This window comes from Mercenaria mercenaria, unplaced genomic scaffold, assembly GCF_021730395.1.
Source record: "Mercenaria mercenaria strain notata unplaced genomic scaffold, MADL_Memer_1 contig_4927, whole genome shotgun sequence".
Lineage (NCBI taxonomy): Eukaryota > Metazoa > Mollusca > Bivalvia > Venerida > Veneridae > Mercenaria > Mercenaria mercenaria.
The window spans coordinates 28520-39782 of record NW_026463196.1 but is presented as its reverse complement, the minus strand read 5'-3'; the positions used below and the strand labels follow the sequence as shown (position 1 = coordinate 39782).

The window sequence follows — 11263 nt, the reverse complement described above, 5'->3', positions numbered from 1 at the left end:
ATATAAAAGTCTGGTTCGATCAAATATTGAATATACCGCAACAATATGGGATCCGTACTTCCAGCAAGATATATATAAACTCGAACAAGTTCAAAGGAGGGCGGCAAGATACGTACTTTATAGACACGGGAATCGATCTAGTGTGACTGAAATGTTAGACCACCTTGAATGGCAATCGCTACAAAACCGCAGACGAGAGGCAAGACTCGGTATTATGTACAATATTGTGAATGAGCTTGTAGCCATCGATAAAAGTGATCGTTTAATTACACCAACTCGTCATACAAGAGGAATGCAAGAACACTCATATCAAATTTCACATTGTAATAATGATTAACGCGAAGAATCATACTTCCCAAATGGAAAGGGCTGCCACCGGACATAATGTCAGTGGGGACCCTGGAAACCGTCAAGTTCCAGGTGTCCAAGCACTTTTCCTAATCTCTGGAAGGTATTCTTGTTTTTAACTTTCCACTGTACATAGTACATCTTTTAACTCTGAACTATTTGTGCGCATACTCCCCAAACGTCAGTATAATCAATATGTTGATTGTGGACACATACCGGCAGAAGCAGAAGCAGAAATTTGATGCATTATTTTTATTACCAAAATAATATTAAATAAAAATGTATCGGTTAAAAGTTTCCGGTTCGAATCCGTTTTAAAATAGGCCTGCATCATGCATCAAGTCGTACACATATGTCCTCGAAAGTAGAGAGTACATGTCGTTAGCGGCTGCAAGTAGAGATTTACAGATTTGTACAATTTGATTAAATGAAATCAATGCGCATAATAACCATTCCATGATATTAAAACAAATATGTAACTTTGTAACTGGGTAATTATGAACAGACTCAATCAAACCGGGTCTGCTATTATTCTACTTAGTTGCATTCTATGTTTCCAAAGGATCTTTTTTATAGATTTTGTTAGCATAATGCACTATTTATGGTGGCTTATGTTTGGATTAAAGTCAACAGATTTTTTTAAAGACTGTGTACTATAGCAATTATATTTCTCCTTTTTTCCATATTAATACAAGCTTTCATTAATACTCATTATCAATAAAATCTATATGAAGATCATTCGGAAACATAGAACGCAACCAAGCAAAATAATGGCAGACTCGGTTAAGAATGAATTCTTGTGCGGGTAAATTGTGCAGCTTTTATGCAAGATTCAAATCTTACGATTTAAAGGGAGCGGTGGTCTAGTGGATAAGGGGTCGTGGGATCGAGCCCCTCTAGGGTCGCGACCATGACTTCTCATTTGACATCAGTTCTGGTTTTTCCGGACTCGAGAGTGGTTCTAATAAGCTTGAAGCTTTCATCACAATCGAGCTAAAACAAATAAGTGTAAACCAAATCTTACGACATACATGAAATCTGCAGCTGTTTTTAACTCTGATAAGACTAAAACTTGCCACATTACTTCGACTGTAAACAAACGTGCAAAGTGTGTTATTTTCTTATTCATAGAAGAGATTTATGCTAGATAAGGTTAAACTCGCTAATACTCTGGTCAATACAAATTATGTTCTTCAATTATAATTTAACCAGAAATAAAAAAGTCGCATTGGAATTTGAATTGAACTCAATTTAATTAATAATCACCCATGTACATTTACACATAATGCAAGTAAAAGAACAGATATATGTTCAATATACAGTATAAAGTAATATGAAACAGACTATTTTGCATGTAAGAGACATTTTAAAATTTGACATTTACATTTATTACCACATTTAAGAAATAATCAGTCTGACTAAAATTCTATATACAGATATATAGTCTAATAAGCAAATATACAATTCAAATCACTATATTTTCTTAAAATATCAACAGGAAATGTATATAAAAAACTTAGTATAAAAAACTTACTATCTTTCCTCATAAAAAGGATAAATATCGACCAAGGAAAGCCACGTTCTAAAAACGCAGCCTCCCAGAACGTTAACCTAGCTCGCGGACTCGCACACGACCAACACACACACTCTCTCAAAACAAACACACTAAGACAAAACGGACAACTAAGGAACACATTGGGGCACCGCCTTGGAACGGTCAGCGGCAAAACCACCACTGGGGAGCTTAAGCCGGTATACTTGTACCTAACCTAACTCTTACCCAAATCATGTTCTAAAGTCACAGCACAGTGTAAATAAAGTTATCTCCGCCAGGTGAAACCGTAACATACACAATTGCAACAGAAGGCATGTTATGTAAAACACAAAAAGCCTTTGTACATTTATATAAAAAGCAAGCCTTAAGAACCTAAAACGAATGTACTCAGTGCCTTTGCAGAAGACAGAATAACAAGGGAACACCCATAAAGGCCCGACGAAATAGCCCAAAAGGACAGAAATCATAATAGCTCAGTCCCGATGTGATTTGAGAACTACCCATCATAGAGTCCTCTACCTGTTTCGACAGGCCCAATCAAAGAGGAAAGCGTAGCGTCCAACTGGAAATGTGCTGAACACCAAACATGCAGTGTGTCTCATAACAATTGGGTACTGATATTAAAACGTTTCATAACTTTACTAGATATTATTGGAAAATTGCCATGGCTAAAATCTTACGAAGTTTGTAAACTACATCCCCCAGAAAATCCGCGTTTTGATATACCGTCTGGCAGAATAATCTTTAAATTACTATACTGTTATATTTTTAAAACCAAATCTTAATTACGATTGAAAACTTTAGCAAAGTATTTACGTAATTTATACGAACTGTAGCCTTTTTGAAGAAGCTCAGGTATTATAACGAAAAAGTAGCTCACAAATGCATACATTAGTTTGTTTATATAATTCTTCCTGTGGTTTAACAAAGACATTTATTTCAATATTCCCGAATTGTCACTGAATTTTGCGCTACTATATACGTCAATTTTTCCTCTTTTATTGTATGTCTGTGTTTGATAAAGCAATTTATATTTGTTTCTTTAAAGGTACTCGCCGACAGTTTGGGTGGAATTTTTTAACATGTTCACTTCCACAAAGGATTGCGTAGAATGTATATATGACATTGAAAATGATAACGTGAATGAAAATACATGTTAGATATTGGTAAAAACAGGGAGAATGTTGATTTTCTCCATTATTTCAAACAATATATTTGGTTATCTATTAGGATATCTTGCAAAACTTAAATGTCAATGTGTGCCACTGGTCATTATCACAGTACCAACATTTTATGGGTTTTTGAGAGAGAAAAAGTCTCCTAAATGTATAAACTTGAAAATACCTCCAACATATATGAACGAGTCACTTTAATAAGTTCTGTAAAATGGAACAAGAAATAATATACATCTATTTTATTGCAAAAATCTATTTTGTCATAGCAATAAACGTCCTTCTAATTCATAAGCGCGTCCCTGAGTCTATCCCAGAAAACATCTGCACTATGCATCTCATCAGGCATTTCTAGATACGTTCGATTTCTGATGATGTCAATTACTTCTAGTGGCAATTTGTTCGTTGGGACGTCTTCTTTCATCAATACACAAAGTACATTTCTCCCTGTCTTTATAGACTCAAGCCTAGCCATATGCATTTCAAATCGACACCAGTGGCTCTGTAGAAATGCTTTCGGAAGAATGATTAAAGTCTTTCTGGATGTGATAATGGCATGCATTATGTTATCATTAACAAATTCTCCAGCTCGAAAATCTCGATCGTGTATCAGCAACTTCATGTTTCGCTTTTCTTCAAGTTCTTCGAACAGCGATTCTTTAACAAATGCACCGTCTTTTGCAGCATATGACAGAAACACATCAAATTCGAACTCTGGGACTTCAACATCAGTCTCTGCAATTTGCGAATATCCATTCCGATTCCATTTGGATTTAGCTGAATAGTAGATGTACCTGAGGTTCCAACGATATCTGTAGATAACGCCGCAAATAATAACTGTCAGAAATACTAAGAACGAGCCCAATGACAAAATTATCAGTAACTTATAATCAGCACATTCATTTTTTAATGTACCTGATATTACAGCTGCTTTTGATATATAACCAGTACTTCCGTTTTTAAATTCACATGTGTAAGCTGGAAAATTAATGAATCGTACACGAGTTGTAGCGAACCAATCAAGAAGTTCAATGTCATTGCATGTGCACTTGAACTTATTTCCGGATAAGTCGATGGTAAGATTCTTGGTAACTGCCAGATCATTGAAGAATATCCTAACATCTTTGTTTATATTTTCGAGAAGATTATTTTGAAGCGATAACACACTTAAGTTTCTCATTTGTGACATGTGTAAATCCAAGTCAGTTAGAAAATTATAAGAGAGATTCAGGAAACGTAGATTGCTCAAACCTCTGAATATCTTGGTAGGCAGACAGCGCAACTTATTGTCTGAAAGAGACAATACTTCAAGTTTCTTCAGATGCAGAAATATTTCTCCATTATCATCACTATTAAGTGGTACGTTTAAAAAGTTTCTGTCTAGCAAAAGAGTTAACAGATTAGACATGAAACGAAAAGCTAATTTTGAAATGTTTTCGCATGAATTCCAGCCTAAATTTAACTCTCGCAAATTTGTTAATCCGTACATTGGACCTTGAATGTTCCATAATACATTTTTTTGAAGGTATAATTTTCTTAGATTATTTGGTTCGCAGAAACAAACTTCATTTAACAGTTGGCGATTTTTAAGGTCACTTAAGTCGGCATACATGAAATTATTTGACAATGAAATCTTTCTTGCCTTTACGTTGTTGCAGTTACTACAGTGTCCATTTCCAGCTACTCTATTATTCTTTGATCTGGCATCTAAACTTAGTGAATCATATTTTGTTATCTCTTTTTTTGGTGTTGTTGCTCTGTTTCGTTTGATTTCAGTTAAAACTGTTCGTGATTTTTCAGAGACGTATTTTTGTGATTTATAATGATTTTCTGCTACCGATGGGAAGTTTTCGGGCAAAACGATGGATGTGTCCTGTTTGGATATAATCAAGGACCTCATGTTTCTGAATAATCCATTGATTAGAGCTTTTAAGATGTACTTGCCGAAAGCAAGTCTATTATTGCTTAGATATAACCCTTCAAATGTCCTGGGTACAAGATCAATGGCTGCTTCATTGACAAACGATAAACGATTTCCAGCTAAGTAGAAATATTTAATTTTCATTTTTTGCATATATTTCAGATGATCTACTTCTAGTCTAGTACAGTCTCCCACTTCAGAATGAATACGATTCAGTTTAAGCTTACGTATATTTCTATATCGAATACCATACGTTATATTCGGAAGGCTTTTGAACTCAAGCGCAGTGTTTGATGACAAATCCAAATTTTGCAGTTTTGTCATTTCGGAAAAGCTATTCTTTTCAACAAAAGATACATTGCAGTTTGAAAGTGCCAAAAATGTTATATTTTCGATATTTTTGAAAGCATTTTGTTTTATGTTAATAAGATTGCATCGTCCAGTATAACCATCACTTTTAAACATGCTTAGTGACTTTAATTTAGCAAAGTTTTCGTCGTCAAATATTTTTGTAAACCATATGTCCATATCTAGGAAAGCCAATGTCGGGATTTCAGCAAGCTGGTGCAACGGGTATATTTCATTGTTTTGAAATATGTCCAAACTCTGTTGAATATTCAGATGTATCAAGCTGGTCAATGGCTTAAAAACTCCAAGCGGAATGGTAGTACTGGTATATCTAATTTTGTTACCATTCAGATATAAGTATTCCAGTGCAACCAGACCTTGAAAACTTCCAATATGAAGCCTTGTTATATTGTTATGTGACAAATCAAGAGCCTTCAAATTGCTCATGTTTTGAAAAATACGCGGTGCAATGTCGGTTATTCTATTGTCTTTTAAATCCAGTCTGATAATATATTCTGGTATTTGTTTTGGTATATATTCTAGAGCTCTTTTAGAACAATCCACATTAGAAGACTCACATGCACAAATTGTTAACCAAGAGCATGGGTAATGGTTTGTATAAGCATTACCCATGCCAACGTCTTTTTGAAAATTGTCAAAGACGTCTTCTTCGTAGACATATGACGCAGCAGCTATTTTCCAAAACAGATGGAAGCACAATAATGTGAACAGACCTGCAGTGCTATATATATTAGCCATTCTGAAAAAATAAAATCACTGAATAAAACAGGAAAAAGAAAGAATATCATTTAATCATCAAGGATGTCTTGAATTTTTTACTATGATTTATTTTTGCTAATTTAAATATTCATTCGGTGAGACGCTGATGTCAGCTGTTAGTAAACAGAGCGAACGTAAATTTGCAGCAATCTTCTGAAGAAAGGTACTAATATGCACTTGCAGCCGTTGTTAATATAAATCTTCTATACATTTTGAGTTACAGAAAAATATGATAGTGTTTATAAAAATACTAGAAGCTATTTGTATAATTAGAAAACAAGTAGATTATCTGTAAATGGGCAATCAATTTATTGCTAATGAAAATGAAAAGGAAAGGACTGATGAATAACTAAGATAATTCAACGAAAAGACTGATTGCAACTTACAAAACCTTTTATAGTACGAATTTAAATTTACCTGTTTACATGTATAATCTATCCTCTATAAAATGATCAAAAGAACAAAAATCACACACCCGCAAATCACACAATGAGACAGCCGCATCTTAAAATACACCTGGACTTTAGTTTGGCAGTAAAATAGAGCTGGTTATCTCTTGCGAATCAAGGAACAGTTTCACTATGGACCATCTGATGAATACAAACACACTGATACGAGTGTCGTCAGTCAAAACAAGGAAGTTAAGTCATTAAAAGCTTCCAAAAGCAGGAAGAAAAGTTATGAATTGAGCTAAAAATGAAACAAAATGTATTAGCATCCCGATATTGCTTCCTTTTGTTGGGGTATACACTTTTTCGACATTTTTCATACAAGGTTAAATTACTCCACTAATTATTTATTAAAACATGAAAATAATAACGACTTTAACACTATTTTTGACAGCATGTCTTCCATGTGAAGGTTTCTTTGATATGGTTTCCAGTGTAACAGAACCTTGTTAGATAACTCATCATCACATATTTTCCTGCAACTTAATATTCGACCCAATACAATTATCAATTTGAAATTTTAGTAAAAGGTAGCTGTTACATTTTTTATAAAGTTGGTTGTAACGTTTGGTTCCCATGCAAAATAACTTAACTGTAAACGATTCTTTCACAAATTAAGGTAGTTCTGTACGTTTGATTACCTGGAAAGTGTGGCCTAACGTCATTTGTCATGATAACATAATTAGTTAATTTACAGTTTACGCTCCTACACCAATGGTAAAAATATATATAATACTACGCATACATTAATTGTTTGTTTTGTTTTGTTTTTGGGTTTAACGCCGTTTTTCAACAGTATTTCAGTCATGTAACGGCGGGCAGTACAAACCTGTTCTCCGCAAGTAACTGCCAACTTCCCCACATGAATCAGAGGTGGAGGATTAATGATTTCAGACACAATGTCGTTTATCAAATAGTCACGGAGAACATGCGCCCCGCCCGAGGATCGAACTCGCGATCCCGCGATCCGTAGACCGACGCTCTTACCTACTGAGCTAAGCGGGCGGGCTCATACATTAATTGATTCTGGGGCATAACTAACGTGCCCTCTAAAAACCGACCAACATACATTCGGTTATTGAAAAGAAATCAGATCTCAGAATACCTCAGAAGAAATTTTGCGTTCGCTTCACTCACAAAACATGGTAGCAGTTGTATTTATAATAAGCTAAAGTCTAGAAGAGACCGGACGTCAGACACTCATGTAGGTAAACTCGTCCGGTATCCATTATTGAAAGACCCACCACAGCTTAGTAGCCTATTTTTCCCCACATGGGCTTCGTTCTGATAATACAATCATAATACAGATATACTTTAAAATGACAGTTGGACAATCTAAGGCACTTTCTGAGTTATTGTGTCTTTACAACACTTATTCCGCCAATTCGTTTTTTTATATTCAATCAATCTTTTTTTTCAGTATATATTATAGTTTTAAAAACACATCTAAATAAGTATATTTTCAATGTAGAAATAAAGTGCGGTCTGCACTTAACTAAGTACATCAAGTACTGTGCGTACTGCTACATCAATTTCATTAAGATTTTTAGGTAATGAACAACTTTTCCTGACCGTTTAGAAATCACTGTCGATTTAAAAGATGGAGACACAATTCGAATTCTGTTATTCTGTGGTGGGTCTTTTAGCGACCAAGTTGCTACAAACAGGTGATTAAAGAAGAAGTGTAACATAAAAGTTAGCTACATGCTAGTGTCACCTAAAATGATAAGCACCATGCGCTTTAATTTTGATTTAAACAGAGATGGTAATGCACTCTGAACAACGGTAGTCTTTGAAATACAAATGTGAGATGACAGTTACTGTCTTCCTGCCTATTAGTTAAAATGTTTATTAAGACCTATCCCAGCCGTGGGAAATTATGCGGTCGAGAGAAAAAGAATTTTAAAAGGACGTTTAAGGCGGTGTGGACGAGAATTGCTCGATCCTTTGTATGTTAGTAATATGCGTTACATTTCCATTGAAGAATTATCATATGTGATCATGTCTGCCGAAAACAAACCATTTGTTGGTATTGAATCGATTCAATATATAGAGTGCTCAAATTTCATAACGTCTTCATAGTGCCGAAGTAGCTATTTCAGTAAATATTTGACACCGGCATAATTCCTTCTATATGGTGAAAAGCGGTTAAATTCTCAAATTTGAAAGACCCCCTCATCTGATGAGGTAGTGCCAATGAACTATCAGTAGGGAAAAATTCCCGTTCGGGAAATCAATTTATGGTTTTCCCCTACTTCCTGAACGGGAACTGGTTACTATATATAGTAACTTGTTTCCAGTTCGGGAAGCAAAATCATCATTTTCTGACTTGTTTCCATGGAAAGGTCCGGTGCATGAGAGTATACATAGTGTTATTAAATGAAATATATACTTAATTACTTAAACTAAATTTCTATCGTTCAGAGTTGTTTTAATGTCTTAACCAATTTTTATTTAACTTTTATATCTATTAATTTCAAAGTTTCCCGAACAGGAAACATTTCTTCCCAATCGGCAAACACAGATATGTATATTTACACTGAATTGCATTCAGTCAGAATTATTACCCCTTTTCCAGTCAGAAAATTCATTTTTTGGTTCCCGTTCGGGAAGCAGGGAAAAACCAAGTGGTTGACTTCCCGAATGGGAAGTTTCCCCCAACTGACTATAGAGAAGTAACTTTTACTTTCGTGCATATCAAAATTGAATAGCTATTTATAGGGCAGTGAGATGATTGCTTATGAGCAAAACAGGTTCCAAAAATCGCGCTCATGTAAATATACTACATTTTCACGCTAAATAGTATAGTAAGAAACAAGGGGAATGTAAAGGCGACCGTCTTGGATGTAAAAAAAGCGTTCGAATTTGTAGACAGACACTTCTTGTTATATAAATTACTTCTCAGTTAAGGTGATGGGAAAGTTTTTATTGTTCAATCAAAAACATGTATACGAATATAGTGTCAAGCATTAATATAAATGGGTCCTTGACTAACTGGTTCCAGTGTTTTTAGGGGTTCGCCACTGTCATTATTTATCGCCCACAATTTTTCCGTGTTCGACAACGATCTGGCCCCAATTTCACGAAAAAACTTTGGTAATTACTTAGTCTGTTATTTTAAAATCGTTTTACTACTTATGTAATTGTTATTTAAAGTTATTTTTCTTCTACAGCAATGTATTTATAGATAAAATACACTATGCTTAGTAGTATATGTCCGCAGTACTTATTTCTGTCACGCAAATATGATATTTCTTTTTAAGCACGATATAACAAACTTAAGTATTTGCTTAAGTATATTTCTTATTTTTATACTTCGTTTTCAGTAAAATTCAGAATTATTGTGTTTTCATCTATGAAGTAGTCATATACGGTTCTATTATGGATGAAAAAGTCAATATTGAAGACGCATAAAGGACAAAACAAGCACTTGAAATAACAGACTTAGCTAAGCAATTACTCAAGTTTGTTTTTTTTCGTGAAATTGGGGCCTGGCCGCAGAAATAAATAGGTTTAACACAGGGAAAGAATATGCAGCATTTCAATATTCATTATTTTTATAGGCTGACGGCATTATGTTCCAATTAGTGAACCATCATGACTTACAATTTATGTTAAAGGCAATGCATGAATTGTAAACACTGGAGCTATATATTAATACCACAAAGTCGAAAGACGTCCACTTTAGACAACGGAGGCGTCCTCGCGCTGAATTTATTATATTTACCATCGGTGAAAAAATTATTAATAAAACAGTGGATACCTATAAATATTCAGAGATAATTTCCTTGAAAAAAACTGGACTACTCGTGTACAGCAAAAACGCTTTTCACTTCAACACTAAACATTTTTAAAGTTGCTATCTCTGCAAATTCTTTTTTTACTGTCATCAAATAGAATTAGCCACGGTTTCTTTTTCGCATTATTTTTTATCACCAATGTATTATTAAATAAAAATGTAGCGGTTAATAGTTTCCTATTCGAATCCCTATAGGGTTACCTGTTTTAAAATAGGCCTACCTCATGCCTACCTCATGCATCAAGTCGTACACGTATGTCCTCAAAAGCAGAGAGTACATGTCGTATTTATCGATTCTTGCAAGAAGTACGAGATGTACGGAGGGTGTAGTGAACATTGTTGATCTTCCATGTTGCCTTTATTATGATTAAATCAGAAAGGGGGATAATTCAAAATGTAATCAATGTAGAGTTATGATTCTTGTATACTGCACTTCCTCTTAATGGCCCCTTTCGTGTTGAGACGTTTAAACAAAATCCCTTCGATAGTTTCGGCTCCGGAAATTTTTTTAAGGGCGCCAGACGGACGGAGACCATTACCATATCGGATCCTTTTTGTCTTTTGGTAGGGGTAGGGGGGATTATTAAAGATAAATATACCAGTTTGTACGTGGAATATCTTGCTCGTAATTTTCTTGGATCAACAACAATGTAGAGTTCATGACATTTTGTTCCATATACACACTATATTCTGTCGTGCATTCTAAACAATTTCGAGACAAACGTAGACATTGTGCGTATACACAACCGATGCGATACTCCAGTTTAATTCAAATCAACTGCAGTCTGAATAATATCAATTTACAAAAAACGATAGCGGCTGCAAGTACAGATTTAGAGATTTGTACAATTTGATTAAATGCAATCAACGCACATAATAACCATTCCATGA

The 11263-nt window shown here is 34.6% G+C and overlaps 1 protein-coding gene across 1 annotated transcript; it reads right to left on the bottom strand.

The window, feature by feature from the left end:
* Positions 1–1585: 1585 nt before the first annotated feature.
* Positions 1586–6703, bottom strand: LOC123531943 (toll-like receptor 4). Its single transcript, XM_053535571.1, has 2 exons — positions 6542–6703; positions 1586–6104 (listed from the first exon to the last, which is right to left on the bottom strand). The coding sequence occupies exon 2, from the start codon at positions 6101–6103 to the stop codon at positions 3359–3361; it is 2745 nt and encodes a 914-aa protein (XP_053391546.1). The 5' UTR covers position 6104; positions 6542–6703; the 3' UTR covers positions 1586–3358.
* Positions 6704–11263: the final 4560 nt, after the last annotated feature.